Below are 21342 nucleotides of genomic sequence, written 5' to 3' on the forward strand. Positions count from 1 at the left end.
TTCAGAGATTCAATTTATAAACCTTTCTTAAGTAATTACCCGTCAAATGTACTTAATTTAGCGTTTAAGCTTTAATCGGAAGAATTTACCTTTTTTGCAAATTGTTTCTACATATTGTTAAGTCAAGGTGGGATAATTATCCAATTGAAGGGAAGGCATAGGTGGCCCATGTTTAGGTACCAAGACTAGTAGAGTAAAACACATACCACAATAGCAATTAGATCAAAGGCTCTTATCTCCACACAGCGCACCGATCGCTCAGTAAGTTAAATATTTTATTATCGGGTTTCCGATCTAAACAATAATAGCCCAATAGGGATAATTCAACATGCAGAGCCACAAAGAGAAAACGGACCCTGTGTTAAACACTTGGCTGAATTCATTTTCTGTTTTATGAATTTTGCTATGGTAGACAGGATTTATGTAGTTCGTGAATATGGTGTTTATAAACAATTCATAAGCGTTGTATGGTGCAATATTAACCGGCAATACAGTTTTCCAATTTTACTCAGATAACGACATGTTACATTTCATCATATAAATGATTAATTTAACAATAACCACCTATTGCACCTGCTATCGAATATGTACCCCCGACTCTCATATATAGGATGCCTCACCCACTATCGTAATAATCATAATTTCTCTGTTATGAAATACAGAAATATAGAAACGTATATTTACGTTCTAAAACAATATGTACACTGTGGGAGGCTTTATAATTATAGCAGAGAAATTCCACACAGATATAGAAAAATAGTGGCATAGTGATTAACAAGCCCTACACAAATATTAATTGATTTTAATAGGATGACTAGCATGGAAATATAACACGAAGCTTAAGTAAAATCCGTTGGGAATATTACAGGGTAGTAACATGCTAAACTGCAACGTGCAACGGATACAGAGTCGCAATAATATTATCATCGTGTAGCGTGATCCAAATTGGCAAAGTTAATAGTTAAGGCTAGCATCGACCAGCTATTTGGCAAATTCTCAAACGTTCATGGCAAACGATTAGACCATTCTTTTATCTATTGCTCCTCGTCTTCCCGATGAACATGACCCAATGTCTTATATAATTACACTGTTTACTGCTGGTAAATTTTAAGGAAATGTCTGTCTAGCACTGTTGTACCGGACCGTTGAGACGATGGGACTGTATGATAATCCTAGTGAGAGAGATTACAGATTGTGTCTGGAAGCAGGAATACCTAACCCGTATTATGAAATTAATACTGTAAAGTGTGTGTATTTATTTTTTATTCTTTAACAAGAGCTGGTAAGCTGTTAACATAGTGAGTGCGTATTAACAGAGCTGGATTATAATCCCGATTTTAGAAACTTTTTACTGATATGAAGACCAGGAATCTGCTCTATGTTGCGCGGGCGTTGTCCTGTAACTGTGATTATCTTTGGTATTGATCAGTAGAAGATTGATTACCTCTCATAATTTTTAGGATACTTCATAATTGCGTTATCGAAGTAGGAATCAATACCAGAGCTATGTAATCATTTTTTAGACATACGCTATATATTTATAATATATAATTTATTACCATTTTGTCAGCGTGATGTACCTTTATTATATAAATAGAATTACCCATAACACTTCTTAAAGTACAACACACCTTTACACAGCTTTAAACCTGTATTATGCATGAAAATAAAAAAAAAATTCTGAAAAAAGATTAACTTTTCTAAAGATCATAATATGACAGGACGTTTTAGGTAACGGTTTGGTAAGATAAAATGATATCGTTATGCTAAAACCATGTTTGAATTATGTATAAAGAGCTAAACAGAGCAATCAACCTCTTTTAAAATTTCACCTGAATAGTTTCTGCCATGCACAAAGGCACCTCGTTACAGCTCCATTAGGGATTATTAAGGAACGTCCATCCGTAAAGGTATAAGCATGAAAGGCGAACGTATTGCAAGTAACCGACAACGGGTGAGATATCATTCAACAAATCCATTGTTTAGAGGAACAAGGACGTATCTCCAACATGGAGTGCTTAGAAGTAAAGGGCCGTATCTCAAATTTATCCATTTTTAGATTTTAATAAATTACAATTGGGAGTGAGATTTTCTTATAGAATTTGTACATTACATCAAGTGAAATGGTCTAATTCTGTTAAAATACTGTGTGATTTAAAAGAATTAGACTACATTTGTATTTCCATTGATATAAAGTACATAATCTATGAGAAAAGCTCAGTCGGATTTGTAATTTATCAAAATCTTAAAACTGATAAATTTGAGATACGGCCCCTTACTTCTAAGCACGCCATGTTGGAGATACGTCCTTGTTCCTCTAAACAATCGAAATATGAGACAGGACCGACAAGTTGCTAGTCGTAGTGTCATCATATAACACCTGATCAATGTCTTATCTATCAATAAGGCTGTTTTCTCTCGATATTTAGGTTAGTACTGAAATGTGAGTGAAATATCAACAATCCACAGGCGACCTCGCACTCCATTCATAAGTATTATAGTTATGTTGTGGCTTACGTTGATAACGTCCCTGTATGCATTCATTGAGGTACGCGTCTCCGCTTTGATTCATAATTTCTCAAAGGTTGTGTGCCCTACTCGATGAAATTTGTCTTTGATATAGAAGAATATCAAACAATTTAACAGCATTTACACGTACAATCAGTGCTGTAAAAAGACATATGTCATGTTTCAACAAATTTGTACCTAAGGACCTACCTATCAATCTGGTACATATATATATATATAATATATATAATCCCTGTATATCTATCTATTTGTGTATAAGCAAATCCTTAATCAACAAAACGGATAAAAACAGATGGCCCTAATATTCAAACTAACTCTTTTCAACGACCAGTTTTTAAACCAATCAAATTTGCGGACAGTCTTAATAACCCGATTTTTGCTAATTACTGATAAATTGAGATGTTTTTGGTTTTTGATGACTGGCCTGTATGCAGTAAGGACAGATTGTAGCCAGTTATTATACAGGCCTCCATCAGCATTGATGTTTCAGCAATATGAATTTTGTTAATATTTCTGTAATGATATAATAACATTCCGTCCCTATATGATTTTAGCTGTTGATATGACGTTAAACAAGACTAAACTAAACTCTGAATAATCGTGTTGTCTATCCCCTACTCTGACGATTGTAATTCCTCAGTACTGTTTAAGGTAGCCTATATGGTACCCTGTGTTACTCACGGCTTGTCATGATTCCTGAAATTTAATTACCTTCACAAGGGCAGGTGCTGAATACCTCAAGATTTTAAATTGATATCTCTACGATGTCACCTGGTGTTTTAGATACTTGCTCATGGGTGGCTCAACAAGTGATTTGTCGTGCTGAAATGCAATAATATAACATAGGCCCTGTTCATTCTTGTAGAATGTTTGATCGACAAATGACTTCGGGGTTAATTACCGTTAGTAATGACTGTCTAAATCAATTACAATTACTACAACAGCTACATAGATTATATATTGGTATTTATAACAGTATCATTTAGTCAACAATTCCATTCCGGGGTCCACCAAATCTGTTGAAGGCGATTATTTAGTAGTTGTTTAGGCATTTAGGCAGGTAACCCGTATTTACACTGTAGTAAATCACTACCTTACCGTAATTAGCATCATTAAATAGTCCTATCTGAAAATCCTTCGGGGATATTCACGAATACAGCATACCAAGATAATATCTACCCATGTGCCAAGCTAATAAATTTTCCAGAAATACAGGGGATGTTTAACTCACGTTTAAAACTTCCATAAAGTGGTCCCTCAATGGCCTGATGATAGGATGGGGAATACTTGTTTCATGAAGATGGGCTCTGGAAGTCACAATCTGATTTAGAGGGAACTTATCGTAACGCCCTAGTAGGGTCATCGAAGTACCCCTATCAGAGGATGTCCTCCCTACCGCTCTACACAGGTCAATCAGGACAGAGTTGGCCCCAGCGCGTGCAACCCTTTGAATGGGCAGCACCAAGGTGATATATCACAAGACAGCAAATACATATCATCAAATTTAATCAGGTGTTGTATACTGTTGTGTGGTACCCTAATCGGTTTTTTATTGGCGCATAACTAGCGACCATTTTAAAAAATCGCTGAATTCCAAAATGGGAATTATGTTTGAACTTTACAATGACCTTATTATCGAATGCCTTTTGGTTTTACATGCAACATTTATCTGACAAAAGAACTAAAAGCGTCTTTGTAACACGTAATACTTCAAATAATTCAATTATAAAATGTATCATGCCTTTGAAACAGACGCGAGAACAATGCCTGCAGTAAGCCACTTGTACGCGATTCTTTAACATAAAGCAGTGCATAAATTATATTGGTTAAAAAGATTTATGTTTTAATTCAGATAAAGTTATTAAATAAAGAATATTTCTTTCAAAGAAATTGTAAAAGCCAAGCGGTCAGATTCAGTCACTGATAATTATGGTAGCGTGGCTTACTGCTACAGTACATATGTTTTGGCCATGATCTGATTGATACCAAGTCCGTAAAGGACCTCACTAATGGTCTAGTAATTCTATTCTACGAAACCATATTCTGTCATAAAAAATCATATTTATTCTTCTTGTTTTTCCTCTGTCGTAGTTACACTCAGACACCAGTTCCAGCATGAATATATATCTGTCCAGTCAAGTTGTTGTGTGGTTTTCCCTCCCAGAAAATAGATCGCAATCAAAATATAAAAAAAAATAGGAGAATGAATTATTCAGATCGTATGAAAATATTTTCTAAAAATTTAAAACGATTTGTGTAAGAAAATGTAAATCTCCCTCAAATTTTATTTAATTGGGTTGATTGGACAAAAGATATTTTGCTTAAAGTCAGTCAGTTGGTTATTTAAGATTAAATAGTCACGATAAAGTCTATTTATAGACACATAAATACGATATATAACCACTGATAATCATCATAATTTAATAAAAAAAAAAATTCAAAAGTTTGAAAAAAAATGTCGCTATAGATCAGAGCTGCTAGTCTGTCACTAATTATATAGATATAAGATTTATTAGGTAAGATCTCTGATTGAATGTACTATATATATATACATTGTACGTCAACTAAAGTCCATTGATACATGTGTGAATGAACATTTCGAAGAATGAATATTAATCTGCACATTTGTTTCTTAAGTTATTTCGTTTATAACATACTGTGTCTCTGGCACTCTTTATGTCTGATAACAGATAAATATATTTTATAATAATGTTTCATTTGTTGGCAAATCTTTGAGGTTTTCGCATATGGTATAGGCTATCGCGTTGATCACATATTTAGTATTTTAATATGTTTTAATGCCGTGACATGGACTCTCATGTGTTAAAATTATGATGTTTTCCTGTCTCGAGATCATAATTCTTACGACCAGTTTGTGCCATAAGACAACAGTAGTTGTCGTATGACAGCATTTTAAAAGTTTCTACTGGACCAATATGCATCCAGGTTTCACAATGATATGACATTACTTATATTTGCCGACTTCAATACTTTTCGCTCAGTATGTAGTAATTATCCTCGGACATTGTTTGTAAATCCATTAATGATCATCTTCGTAGGTATATTACTTGATATGTAGGTCTTATTTCATTTCATATATGTATACATATGCTGAATGAAAGATAGATTATCTTATTTTTTCTCGTTGTAAAAGAGATTTTTTTTCGTAATAAAAGTGAGATTATTTTATTTTTTTCTCGTTATAAAAGATAGATATTTTATTCTTGTTATAAAAGAGAGATTATTTATTTTTTTCTCGTTATAAAAGGGAGCTTGTTTTATTTTTTTCTCGTTATAAAAGAGAGATAATTTGATTATCTGTCGTCAGATATCGTCAGTAATGAAATGCAAACTTTGCAGGAAAATAATTAGGATATACACTAGTCTACGCCTTAAGATCAATATGGCAATGTTCTCGAATGGGCTTGAATCTATATCGGTAATATATTCGAATGTCCTTACTATTTTGTCAAGTGTAGACGTTTTATAGACTATGGTACACGTCAGAATCGTTTGTCTGAGTGGCCATGAAGACTGAAGCTACATGTGTAACCTGATTCAGGATCAAAGTATCTATTAAATAGACACTGTGACAGGGTGACGTCTAATCATCCCTCCACCCGGCTTACTGACAGGTTGTTATTGGCCCTGTCGTCTAGATATGTACGTCTATATAAACTAGGCACCTAATAAAGAAACGACTGGTGTGTGGTGTACTACAGGGATATAACATTTATATACATTATTATAGTTTGACATATCTATTTATATCACGTGACTATACATATATATATATCAAATATGAAACAAAACATCTATATATCAAATATAAAATAAAACATTTATATATCAAATATAAAATAAAACATATATAAATATATATATATATATATGTATACTACAATGTAAAACAGATACATTTATATAAACTATAAATACAAAACATCTATAATTACATCAACTACAATACAAAACATCTATAATTACATCAACTACAATACAAAACATCTATAATTACATCAACTACAATACAAAACGTCTATAAGTACATCAACTACAATACAAATTTTCTATGCATCTACATCGACTACAAAACAAAATTTCTGTAATCATATCAGCTTTAATTACAAAACATCTATATATTAATTACAGTCAATCAATATCTATATTAATATAAACTATGATTACATGGTTTTCGACTATAATTACAAAAATATATTACTATTAACTGCCATTACAAATCATATATTCATATTAACTTCAACCATACTAGAAAGTACACGGCGTTAAACTAATGAAGAAATAAAATAAAATGGTCAAAGCATAACTGACTTCCGTCATATGATTCCGTCCTGAGTTTCTGTCCTTCCTCGTAGAGCTGATATGATATTTCCGTACGACCAATATGTAAATGACTGCACGAGACCAAACGTCATGATGCACGTGGCGAGAGCCCGAATTTCCCGGGTGCTTGTTTACATTTGCTGTTTTAATTTTGTATGGGATGTTACTAATACGTACAGCAACTGGTACTGGTACAGTGTAACATCCCTTAACTCTGTGTTATCTGGAGTGATGAGGCCACAGTTAGACAGTTTACAGTTTAATCCATACACGATTTCTACGGTGCTTAAAGACAAGCCATGATACCCTAAGTTTTTTTTTTTTTTTTTTGTTGTTGTTAAGAATTACCAAGCTTAATTCTAATACTAGATTATCTGCCCCTAGTTTGAAACTTAGATTCAGACATACATGTAACCTAGGGATCAAAATCGTAAAGCTCAATTTGATTTATAAGTTTAATATTCTAAAGACAGGGGACAGGTCTTGGGTACTTGCAGTATTCCCTGTAGGAAAAATACAAGGATATTTACAGGAAATCACTTCTGTACTATAACAATACAGGATTTATGTAGTATTTACAGTGAAAGTTGGTCGAAGAAATCTCTAGCCTGTGACCATTTCCATAGGGAAATCTCGACATTACTTCCGCATTAAAACAATACGATTTCATGGTCGATTCAATGTAATTCATCTCGGGCTTAGTATTATTATTAAAATTACAAATGTAATTTGATGGTTAGTGATAGGTATTTCTGAAATTGACCGATGACCTATTTACATATTTAGGTGTTTGAGGTGACTAGAGGGTTTTCCTTTTTGTTCGTGAACACGACACACATTTCTAATGGCTGTTTATTCAGTATGTAAAGTTACACATTGAGATAACATCGATGAATAGCTATGATGAAGATCGTATAGGGTAGAGGTCGAATGAAAATAACCAGATAAGTAAAAACTCACGAGATATATAGAATTATGTCTCTTAGCGTCAATTCTGCATGATTGAATTCTCAGACGTACTTTAAATACAAATAAAACACGTCTATCGTTATATGTAGGACTGTTTAGATACCCTTGTGCTAAACACTGTTCCAGAATATTAACTTTAGATTTCAATGCAGATTAGAAAGCGAAGCTGGTGAAATAGAGAACACATCTATCTACCCTTCTCCTCAATCCAGCAGATTTAACGATTGATAAATAAGTCTGCACAAAACTATGAGTTCTCACATTCCTGACTGCTGTTTGTATACCTCTAAAACACTTTCCTAAAAAAATAAATTGATAGGTGAAACGACAAGAAAATGATAAATCAATCATACAGCACTTGCCTCAGGCTTGTGGCGATTGAGATAATAGAGAGGTTGACAGAAACCTAATTGTAACACCTGTGGACGCGATGTTATACTGGGAAGTTGCAAATGTATTTGGAACAGGTGTGCGAGGGGTCCTGACTCTGGAATAGTGAAAGAGAATTGTGACGAGTGATGGGAGAATTGTGTTGAGTGGAGGGAGAAAAGTGACGAGTGATGGGAGAATAGTGACGAGTGGAGGGAGAATAGTGACGAGTGGAGGGATGATAGTGACGAGTGATGGGAGAATAGTGAAAGAGAATTGTGTCGAGTGATGGGAGAATATTGTCGAGTGAAGGGAGGATAGTGACGAGTGAAGGGAGAATAGTGACGAGTGAAGGGAGAATAGTGACGAGTGAAGGGAGAATAGTGACGAGTGAAGGGAGGATGGAGACGAGTGAAGGGAGAATAGTGACGAGTGAAGGGAGAATAGTGACGAGTGAAGGGAGAATATTGTCGAGTGAAGGGAGGATAGTGACGAGTGAAGGGAGAATTGTGTCGAGTGAAGGGAGAATAGTGTCGAGTGAAGGGAGAATAGTGACGAGTGAAGGGAGAATAGTGACGAGTGGAGGGATGATAGTGACGAGTGAAGGGAGAATAGTGACGACTGGAGGGAGGATAGTGACGAGTGATGGGAGAATAGTGACAAGTGAAGGGAGAATAGTGACGAGTGATGGGAGAATAGTGACGAGTGATGGGAGAATAGTGACGAGTGAAGGGAGAATAGTGACGAGTGAAGGGAGAATTGTGACGAGTGAAGGGAGAACAGTGACGAGTGAAGGGAGAATAGTGACGAGTGAAGGGAGAATAGTGACGAGTGAAGGGAGAACAGTGACGAGTGGAGGGAGAATAGTGACGAGTGAAGGGAGAACAGTGACGAGTGGAGGGAGAATAGTGACGAGTGAAGGGAGAATAGTGACGAGTGAAGGGAGAATAGTGACGAGTGAAGGGAGAATTGTGACGAGTGAAGGGAGAATAGTGACGAGTGAAGGGAGAATAGTGACGAGTGAAGGGAGAATAGTGACGAGTGAAGGGAGAATAGTGACGAGTGAAGGGAGAATAGTGACAAGTGAAGGGAGAATAGTGACGAATGAAGGGAGAATAGTGTCGAGTGAAGGGAGAATAGAGACGAGTGAAGGGAGAATAGTGTCGAGTGAAGGGAGAATAGTGACGAGTGATGGGAGAATAGTGACGAGTGAAGGGAGAATAGTGACGAGTGAAGGGAGAATAGTGTCGAGTGAAGGGAGAATAGTGACGAGTGAAGATTGTGTCGAGTGAAGGGAGGATAGTGACAAGTGAAGGGAGAATAGTGACGAGTGAAGGGAGAATAGTGACGAGTGAAGGGAGAATAGTGACGAGTGAAGGGAGAATAGTGTCGAGTGAAGGGAGAATAGTGACGAGTGAAGGGAGAATAGTGACGAGTGAAGGGAGAATTGTGTCGAGTGGAGGGAGAATAGTGACGATTGATGGGAGGGTAATGACAAGTGAAGGGAGAATAGTGACGAGTGAAGGGAGAATAGTGACGAGTGTAGGGAGAATAGTGACGAGTGATGGGAGGATGGAGAATTGTGTCGAGTGAAGGGAGAATAGTGACGAGTGAAGGGAGAATAGTGTCGAGTGGAGGGAGAATAGTGACGATTGATGGGAGAATAGTGTCGAGTGAAGGGAGAATAGTGACGAGTGATGGGAGAATAGTGACGAGTGAAGGGAGAATTGTGTCGAGTGGAGGGAGAATAGTGACGATTGATGGGAGGGTAATGACAAGTGAAGGGAGAATAGTGTCGAGTGAAGGGAGACTAGTGACGAGTGAAGGGAGAATAGTGACGAGTGAAGGGAGAATAGTGACGAGTGTAGGGAGAATAGTGACGATTGATGGGAGGGTAATGACAAGTGAAGGGAGAATAGTGACGAGTGTAGGGAGAATAGTGACGAGTGAGGGAGGATAGTGACGAGTGAAGGGAGAATAGTGACGAGTGAAGGGAGAATAGTGACGAGTGAGGGAGGATAGTGACGAGTGAAGGGAGAATAGTGACGAGTGAGGGAGAATAGTGACGAGTGAAGGGAGGATAGTGACGAGTGAAGGGAGAATAGTGACGAGTGAAGGGAGAATAGTGACGAGTGAAGGGAGAATAGTGACGAGTGAAGGGAGAATAGTGACGAGTGAAGGGAGAATAGTGACGAGAGAAGGGAGAATAGTGACGAGTGAGGAGAATAGTGACGAGAGAAGGAGAATAGTGACGAGTGAAGGGAGAATAGTGACGAGTGATGGGAGAATAGTGACGGATTAAGGGAGAATAGTGACGAGTGAAGGGAGAATAGTGACGAGTGAAGGGAGAATAGTGACGAGTGAAGGGAGAATAGTGACGAGTGAAGGGAGAATAGTGACGAGTGGAGGGAGGATAGCGACGAGTGAAGGGAGAATAGTGACGAGTGAAGGGAGAATAGTGACGAGTGATGGGAGAATAGTGTCGAGTGAAGGGAGAATAGTGTCGAGTGAAGGGAGGATAGTGACGAGTGAAGGGAGAATAGTGACGAGTGAAAGGAGAATAGTGGCGAGTGAAGGGAGAATAGTGACGAGTGAAGGGAGAATAGAGACGAGAAAAGGGAGGATAGTGACGAGTGAAGGGAGAATAGTGACGAGTGAAGGGAGAATAGTGACGAGTGAAGGGAGAATAGTGACGAGTGAGGGAGGATAGTGACGATTGAGGGGAGGATGGAGAATAGTGACGAGTGAAGGGAGAATAGTGACGAGTGAAGGGAGGATAGTGACGAGTGAAGGGAGAATAGTGACGAGTGAAGGGAGAATAGTGAAATAGTAACGAAAATTGTAAAATTGTGCAATGAGATGAAGTAACCTGCAAAAACATCTACCATTATATAAATAACTGTTCTGGCTGCATGCGTATGGCTTACATTTGTTTTTAATGACATAATCATGTACAAGACATTCCCTAGTACATCTAACGAACGTGTTTTTCTCGTATTATATTTATTTAATACTTGGGTTTAAGGTAACATCTGGGTTATATGCCATCTGCAATAGATTGTGACGCTCAGAAATGATATTCCCCTTCGTACGCATCGCAACCTAAATAAATTCTATGTGGAGCTCGCTTATTCAGTTTATCTCGTAGACGACATAATTTAATTATTTAGCATTTCCCTTTCACATCCCGTTAAATGTTTTCATATAATTGAATTACAAAGAAAATACCAAATCGAATGTATATTTTATGCCTACCTTGACAATAAATATATTTATTTCTGATTAGAAAGACATTGTAAATTACGAAATTTATTTCATTTTATTTTACATTGATTGATATAATTATCCTTATATACATGAAAAGAACATATTATTTACAAATCGCTGCTATAATGGTCGTATCTGGATCCATACTCTGAAACCAGATTAGCCATTTTGACCAAAAAAAATAAAAAAATATGTTGGATGAAAATCTTTTGTACAATTTTTATTTTCACGCGAAGTAATTGTTCTTGCACAAAAATGCAATCTCCACTACCGCGCGTGCAGACCACTCGACAAGTGTTAGTTAATTAATATGTGTAGTTACACTTTAACATTTGACCTGTGGTGTGTTGAGTATAATTTCCAGGAGTTAAATGTCGCTAGGTATTACTTTAATAACCACGTACCGAAAGGCCATGTCGTGTCTGGACATCTCTGTAGTACGGGGTAGTAGAGTAGTAATTTGTGATGGCAACTCAATCTGAAATATCTCTCCAAATGTGAAGTTTATTAGTGATTTAAGTGGCCATATAAATTTTTCACAATAAAAAAGTATGACTTTTCTCTCCCGTGCCTTACTCCGGCAACCCCATGCAGAGTTCATGTCGATTTCACTTGACCACTACTAGTTCACCCATGATAACCGAAAGTTATTTTATCAGTTCCGTACATCTGATGACAGTAAAGCCAGAGGTTGTTTGCCCGACTACCTCACAGCGCCGGGTGATAAATTTTACTTGTATTAATCAGACCTCTTACAAATCACAGTGTTTATTTATGAGCCTTTTATAGGCAACTTAACATCATAATGAATGGAATTGAATTTTATTGGTGGGTAGGTGTGTATATATAGGGGAATTAAGACTTAGTCATGACAAATGGAGGGTCCAGATATATTGTAAGACTAATTATCTCGCCTGTTAATTAAAATGTAGCATAATTATTTCACACGGCTTATAATGCCACAGTCGGATAGTTCCTCCTATTACAAGATTTTATACACGAGGGTAACACATTTGATTATAGTTTTGTCAATAAGAAAACACATGCCTTATGATAAATACAAATTGCGCCATATAGCTGTCTTTCTCTATTTTTGTGCTCTTTAGAAGATACTATTTGAAGTTTGAAAAATGTCAAAGCCGTACTTAATAAATGTTGAATATAAAAGCTCAGTTAAGTAGCTTTATAAATGACAGAGTTTGGTTAATTCTGGGTACTTGATATCAGAAGTGATTGTCTTGTAATGGTTCTCTGTAAACAAATGAAACAATTGCCTTTGTCTCATAAACATCGCTTTGTATGTGTCGGCCTTAATGGACAATTATATATTTACGCTATGCGTTATGAGAACATTTCGTAATGATAATATGCAGTATGTATATGAAAATATCATTGTGTGAATTATATTTACGTTTATCGGGCAGTCATAACTAAATTCTGGTATTCTTGTTTTGTAGGTTGCCGGGAAACGTCTTTCATATACGCTATAACCAGCGCCGCAGTGACTCACTCTATTGCGCGTGCATGTTCGGAAGGAAGTGTGTATACATGCACGTGCGACTACCACCTTAAAGAACCCCGTGGCACTAAAAACTGGGAGTGGGGAGGGTGTAGCGACAATGCAAATTTCGGACACAAGTTCTCAAGAAAATTTGTTGACGTTTTAGAAAAGGGACGTGACTTTCGATATATGATGAATCTCCACAATAACGAGGCTGGGAGAGTGGTAAGTTTTTAACAGTTGTGTGTTAATTACTGAGACACCTGTCGTATTTATATATTGACAAAACCTTCAATTTATGATGAAATTTCCAACATCGCCAGTATCAACTTCTTTTTAAATGTCCAGTCTCTTCTGGTAAATCAACGATATAGAGAAACCACTTCGATGACACTAAATACATACATTAAGATGTTTGAGGACATCCCCACACAAATAGAATGTTTTTTCTTAGAAGTGAAGTCATTTTTGACTGCAACTGAAAACAACAGCCAGCGTTCTTAGATTAAGGTTTACATTGTTTTGTTTCCAAGCAAATATCAAAAAATGTTAAATGTTTAAGGCTTCGTAACCAATATAACTAACTCGTTAAAACTAAATGAAATCGAAGACATATAATGTATTTTATAAAATACAGATGGAGATTACAATAATGATAAATTACAACAATGGTTTATTACAACAATGATCTATTACAACAATGATTTAATACAACAATGGTTTATTAAAACAATGATATATTACAACAATGATATATCACAACAATGATATGTTACTACAATTATATATTACAACAATGATATTTCAACAATGATTTATTACAACAATGATATTTCAACAATGATTTATAACAACAATAATATATTACAACAATGATTTATTACAACAAAAATTTATTACGACAATGATCTGTTAAAACAATGGTATATTACAACAATGGCATACTACAAAAGTGGTATATTTTAACAATGATTTATTACAACATTTATCTATAACATGTGTCTTTATGAACATCACTAACATTGAAAATGACGAATAAAACGCGCCTACAAAATTTCATGGATACGATGTTAATCTCGCGATCGTGGTATCATTACTTATCGATTTAAACTCATGTGAAATTCTTTCACGCATAATTGAACTAAACTGGGCAAAATCACTAAAAGTATTTAAGTGCTATCTTGACAAGAAAAAAACATCGATAATGTATTTTTATTTTGTGACTAATGTTTCTCACAATACCTACATAAGTAAAATTATTAACTACATTTCCGAATACAAATTGACTTTAAACTTGATAAGAATACTCTGACAATACAGTTTGTTCGGGACTGCCGGGTGATAAAGTGTCCTTTTTTAAAATGTACATTATGCATGTAAAACGTTATTTCAATTAAAAGTTACGCTTGAGAACAGAAGTGATGTACATCTACTAAGGGATTGGTATCATTCTCTGGCCTACATTATAGTGTTGAGATGGGATCAAACTTTGTTGATGGACTACTTACCTAAAATGTCTTTACAATGGGCCATACTTCTCTTCCACTCCTGTTAAGTGTTTTGTGGGAAGAGTTGTTTTCTTTTTTTATTTACACCCTTTTCCCTGAATGGAAACAAAATGCCTCCTCATCGTTACAACAGAGAATTACATGTATATGCAAATTGTTTTATAGAATATTTCGTTTATAATATGACATTGTAACAACCATGTTTCTGTAACAACCATGTTTCCAAGTCCGTACTTGTTGACATGGATACTACGTTATCAGGGTTGTCTGCTGGTGATACCTCAATATACACTTTAAAAACAAAATTTAAAAGGGGAAAAAAACTTGTTGAATGTAGGATCGCTGACGAGATATTGTTTGATAGTGGACAATGGGAAGCTTGTCACAACAGAAAGTCTTTATCTCCGGTATCTAATCCACGGTACAACGTTCTGATAGAATATGTATAGTAAATCTTGTCTGTTTACGCTTCTGTCTCTTTTAGCACTGTTGAGTTTTTGAAATACTTTTTATGGTTTTCATATAGATTATTAAGGATAATTGAAATTGAGATTAAAGCGTTTTGATTAACAGAAAAAAAAACCCAGAAAATCAGCGAAAGGATATCTCGACAATTAACGAATAATCATTCACTTTTTTTGAATTCGCATCACTGATAGGTCTTATAAGAACAAAACAACTGTATGATGGACATTTATATTCATTGAACAACATACTTATTTTGGATGTTTAGTAAAATCAAATCGATATTTATAAATTTTGTGTGTGTCTTTTGAACAATTCTTATAACAAAGGAATAAAATGTAAATACAAGCTTTAAAATATTGACATTAGTTTTGGTTAATTTCTAGGATTATGATATATTACCTATATTTCTTATATGCTAACTTACACAAGCAATATTGTACATAATGCCATATATATTCATACAACATTGTTCCTCAATAAATTCTATTTAAAAAGTGAAATGTCAAAAAATGTCCCGTAATATCATAATAATTGATCATTGTTAAAACTTTCCATAAAATTACGTGTATAATGATAACTTCTAAGATATCCCATTATAACATCACATTTAACCAATGAAGTGTTCAATATATATTCATAACCATAAAATGTTCCTTACCACTCCAAATTCATATCTGGCGTTCCTATTAACAGCACGTGTCCAAGAACATGGAGCAGGAGTGTAAATGCCATGGCATGTCTGGAAGTTGTACGATACAGACCTGCTGGATGAGGCTTCCTACTTTCCGCAAAGTCGGCTACCTACTAAAGGACAGATTCGACGGCGCGTCAAAGGTTGTCTCTGGTGAGTATGTCACTGTGCTTCACATGGAATAATTCGATAATCATCATCATCATCATCATCATCATCATCATCATTAAAAGTGTAAATTTCGATGCTGGTACATCAAAAGGCAAACATGTTTATGACAGCTATTCATTTTTTCTGTATCTTGAGAAGCTGCCTGCCAGATGGTTGCTAACTTGATGTCACTGGTTGCTAACCCGATGCTACTAGTTGTTAACCTGATGTCACAGGTTGCTCATCCTATGTTACCGGTTACTAACTTATCGTCACCGGTTGCGAACATGTTGTCACTGGTTGTTAATATGATACCACTGGTTGCTACGATGTATCTGGTTGCTAACCTGGGGTCACTGGTTGCTAACCCGGTGTATCTGGTAGCTAACCCAGTGTCACTGGTTGCTAACCCGGTGCCAATGGTTGCTAAACCAGTGTGACTGGTTGCTAACCTGATGTCAATGGTTGCTAAGCCGATGTCACTCATGGCTAGCCCCGTGTCACTGGTTGCTAACCCGATGTCAGTGGTTGCTAACCTGATGTCACTGGTTGCTAACCCGGTGTCACTGGTTGCTAACCCGGTGTCACTCGTTACTAAGCCGGTGTCACTGGTTGCTAAGGCGGTGTCACTCTTTGCTAACCCGGTGTCACTCATTGCTTGTCTACTTTCACTTTCATTTGCACTGTTGTTGTGTCATTGTGTTGTCACTCATTCTACCCTCCATATCCTATTGTAGGTAACGCCGGGAGCGCTGATAACTCAGGTTAGTATCACGTGTCACCACTTATCAGTTCTATAAATAGATGTCTGATCCACAACCAATGAGATCAATCTTCATGTGTATTAAAAAGATAGTACCAGATTATACTCCATAACGTATAAAATTAATCTATATTTCAAAAGCGTCAGATTACGTCACAAGCAATGAAATTAGTCTATGTTATCAAAAATTAGCGTCAGACTATATCACAACCAATGAAATTAGTCTATATTCTAAAATGATATTGTATGATATTTCAAAACCAACGGAAATCAGTCAATTTTCATAGAATAATATCACAAAATATTCCATAACGTATAAAATCGATATATAGTTTTAAATAAAATAGCGACGAATGCTACTCCAAAACCAATGGAATTAATCCTTATTCATGAAGTAAATGGTGTTCCAATTATGCTTAAAAACCAATGAGGCAATCCATTTTTATAAGATAGCGTCAAATGATAGTCCAAAAGCATTTAAATCAGGACCCGTTTATTACATAATAACACATATTCCTTGTTTATATATGTAAAACAAGGTCAGTTGCTATTCTGTAGGCAGATAATGTAATTGATGAAGTATTTTTTTCATATTTATTATAAATATCCATATTGTTGTGATAACAAACAAAAAAACAGGTAAACAACTGTTTTTAGAATATGGATTTTTCTTAGTTGACATCCTAGCTGTATGTCTTCTACCCCTATGGTCTAAAACAATTTAGACTTTATATCGTTATTTTATGATATTACAAACGGAACGAAACATCGGCTTCTTCATCCTTAACCCACGGTCATTCTGTGTTCATATGTGACATTGTTTGTATTGTCTCATTGTCTGTGATCATATTGTATTGTCTCACGATCTGTGTCACCAAGGCGGTGTCGCATGCTTATCAAATCTTATATTCAATGCTTGAAAAGAGGTTCTTAAAACAAAAAATAACTTTGATTCCGATTATGGTGTAGAATCTGATAATAAGTTATTCGTTAAATATTAAGTATATTTACATTTCTGATGCGCGATCGCTGTTTTGATTGTTTCGCTCTAAATATTTTTTTTTTTTCTGTTCTCAGCAAATAATGGCGGCGGAAGGAAAAAGAGGAGACGGAGATTCAAGTTTGTTCCCACAAACCCTAACCTAAAAAAGCCTGGGAGGAGGGATCTCGTTTATTTCGAGCATTCGCCGACATTTTGTGAACGTGATGAGAGTATTGGTTTCCCAGGGACAAAACAGCGTGAGTGTAACGCGACCTCTATCGGCATTGATGGCTGTGACCTGATGTGTTGTGGCAGGGGGTTCGAATCGGAGAGTTACACTGTACGCGAACGATGTAGCTGTATTTTTCATTGGTGTTGTCACGTGAAATGTGAGACATGCACGCGGACGAAAATCAGACACACGTGTCTGTAACAAAGCATGAGCACGTGTCCGAATGGATGTGGAGTTGATACGGGATGTCAGGTGGCCAGTGTAAAAGATCACACACATTGCAGCTTCAACAGTTACTGGTGGCTTAAAGTAAACATGTTGCGCTCAGAATTGTGTAAAACGGTGAAATAGCTTTGGATCAACTTTACACGGCAGGAATTTAATGCTGGGGGGTTTGGAGGATAAATACCAACTTTTGCGAGTGGAACTTACGCCTCATAAAATGGTTATTTTGATTCTTATCAAATTGAGATCGTGTATAGCGGAACGCCATTGATCGGGCGAGAAACTCCGCGAGATACCTAAGGAAGGTGAGTCGGGATTCCTAACCGGCAATATACAAACGGATGCTTCACTCGGTAGCAATACCCATGCAACTCAGCATTTCACCGGATGCAAAGGGATGTAACTCATGGTGGACGTTGACATATTTTATATACTACATTATGTTTATCGCAGAGGAGATTTACTAATATGCAATTCGAAAAAAAATACGGATAGACATTTTTGATGGATCGTTGATGATTCATGGTGCTTCCGTTTTAACCGGAATGACAGGTCACGTGCGTTATCACGTGATATATGTTGATATTTGATGACTGTTACTAATTAATTAATATTTTAACATTTGGAGAACATATATATTGATTATTACTGACAGATTTCTGACAGTATTTGATATTGAATTATGTCTTTAAGCATAATTATAAGTTATTTTCGATATACATATTTTTCTCGCCAATAATTCATCAGCAAAACCAGTTTATCTTTGAATACTAGTGCTAAGTGCGCATGCGCACATTTGATGTTACATATTGTAGATTTAAGACAAATGTACAGTGTTATCGCCTCTTGTCAAGCTGTACATTGTAAAGACTCACCTCTGCACGTCCATTGTACATGCAGACACACGCACTTATATTTATTCTTGCTTCCTGTTATCGATGTATATATATTTCATCCACTTTTATATAAATTTTGTTATGTAAAAGTATATGGCTTTGTTGTTATCATTGACGTATAGGACGAGAGATTAAATCCTGTCCATTTTGAGCTAATGCTTAATTTTCACAACAAATGCATAGTATTAATGGCATAAATCTTACTACATTCTGGCGATACACCAAACCGTCAGCAAGATATATTTTGACAATACACCAAACCGTCACAGGACACATTCTGACAATATTCCAAACCGTCAACAAGACACATTCTGTCGATACACCAAACCGTTATTAAGACACAGTCTGACGATACACCGAACCGTCAACAAGACATATTCTGACCGCATCGTCAACAAGACACATTCTGACAATATCCCAACACGTCAACAAGACATATTCTCACAATACACTAAACCGTCAACAAGACACATTCTGAGGATACACCAAACCCGTCAACAAGACACATTCTGACGATACACCAAACAGTCAACCAGACACATTCTGATGATACACCAAACCGTCATCAAGACACATTCTGACATTACACCGAACCGTCAACAAGACATATTCTGACCGCATCGTCAACAAGACACATTCTGACAATATCCCAACACGTCAACAAGACACATTCTGATAATACACCAAACCGTCAACAAGACACATTCTGACCGCATCGTCAACAAGACACATTCTGACAATATCCCAACACGTCAACAAGACACTTTCTGTCAATACACCAAACCGAAAACACTACACAAGATTCTGACAATACACCAAACCGTCACAAGACACATTCTGACGATACACCAAACCGTCTACAAAACACATTCTGACGATACACCAAACCGTCAACAAGACACATTCTGACGATACACCAAACCGTCAACAAAACACATTCTGACGATACACCAAACCGTCAACCAGACATGTTCTGACGATACACTAAACCGTCAACAATATACATTCTGACAAAACACCAAACCGTCACAAGACACATTCTGACAAAACACCAAACCGTCAACAAGACACATTCTGACAATACACCAAACCGTCACAAGACACATTCTGACAATACACTAAACCGTCAACAAGACACATTCTGACGATACACCAAACCGTCAACAAAACACATTCTGACGATACACCACACCGTCAACAAGACATATTCTCACAAAACACCAGACCGGCAATAAGACACATTCTGATGATACACCAAACCGTCAATAAGACATATTCTGACAATACACCAAAGCGTCAACATGACACATTCTAACGATACACCAACCCGTCAACAAGACACATTCTGACGATACACCAAACCGTCACTAAGACACATTCTGACGATACACCAAACCGTCAACAAGACACATTCTGACGATACACCAAACCGTCATCAAAACACATTCTGACGATACACCACACAGTCAACAGGACACATTCTGACGATACACCACACCGTCAACAAGACACATTCTGACAATACACCAAACCGTCAACAAGACACATTCTGACGATACACAAAACGTCAACAAGACACATTCTGACGATACACCAAACCGTCAACAAGAAACATTCTGACAAAACACCAAACCGTCAACAAGACACATTCTAACAATACACCACACCGTCAACAAGACACATTCTGACAAAACACCAAACCGTCAACAAGACACATTTTGACGATACACCACACCGTCAACAAGACACATTCTGACAATACACCACACCGTCAACAAGACACATTCTAACAATACACCAAAACGTCAACAAGACACATTCTGACAAAACACCAAACCGTCAACAAGACACATTCTAACAATACACCACACCGTCAACAAGACACATTCTCACAATACACTAAACCGTCAACAAGACACATTCTGACGATACACCAAACCGTCAACAAGACACATTCTGATGATACACCAAACCGTCAACAGGACACATTCTGACGATACACCAAACCGTCAACAGGACACATTCTGACGATACACCAAATCGTCACAATTAAAGACACATTCTGACAATACCCAAAACCGTCAACAAGACACATTCTCACAATACACTAAACCGTCAACAAGACACATTCTGACGATACACCAAACCGTCAACAAGACACATTCTGATGATACACCAAACCGTCAACAGGACACATTCTGACGATACACCAAACCGTCAACAGGACACATTCTGACGATACACCAAACCGTCAACAAGACACATTCTGACAATACCCAAAACCGTCAACAAGACACATTCTAACAATACACCAAACCGTCAACAAGACATATTCTGACAATACACCAAACCGTCACAGGACACTAAACCGTCACAAGACACATTCTAACGATACACTATTGTTACTATGGGAAAGACAACATATGCCAAGTTCAACGCTTTTCTCTG

At 36.6% G+C, this 21342-nt stretch overlaps 1 protein-coding gene across 2 annotated transcripts in view; it reads left to right on the forward strand.

The window, feature by feature from the left end:
• Nucleotides 1-18986, forward strand: part of LOC117317705 (protein Wnt-1-like) — a 52141-nt gene extending 33155 nt beyond the window's left edge. The window contains exons 3-6 of one of the 2 annotated variants that reach the window (XM_033872589.1): nt 12936-13204; nt 15649-15799; nt 16534-16560; nt 17637-18986. In XM_033872589.1, the coding sequence (XP_033728480.1) occupies nt 12936-13204; nt 15649-15799; nt 16534-16560; nt 17637-17974 (785 nt within the window). In that variant the 3' untranslated portion in view covers nt 17975-18986. The remainder of the gene's footprint in view (nt 1-12935; nt 13205-15648; nt 15800-16533; nt 16561-17636) is intronic. The other variant, XM_033872590.1, reaches the window with a different exon arrangement.
• Nucleotides 18987-21342: the final 2356 nt, after the last annotated feature.

This window comes from Pecten maximus, chromosome 19 (genome assembly GCF_902652985.1).
Source record: "Pecten maximus chromosome 19, xPecMax1.1, whole genome shotgun sequence".
Classification (NCBI taxonomy): Eukaryota; Metazoa; Mollusca; class Bivalvia; order Pectinida; family Pectinidae; genus Pecten; species Pecten maximus.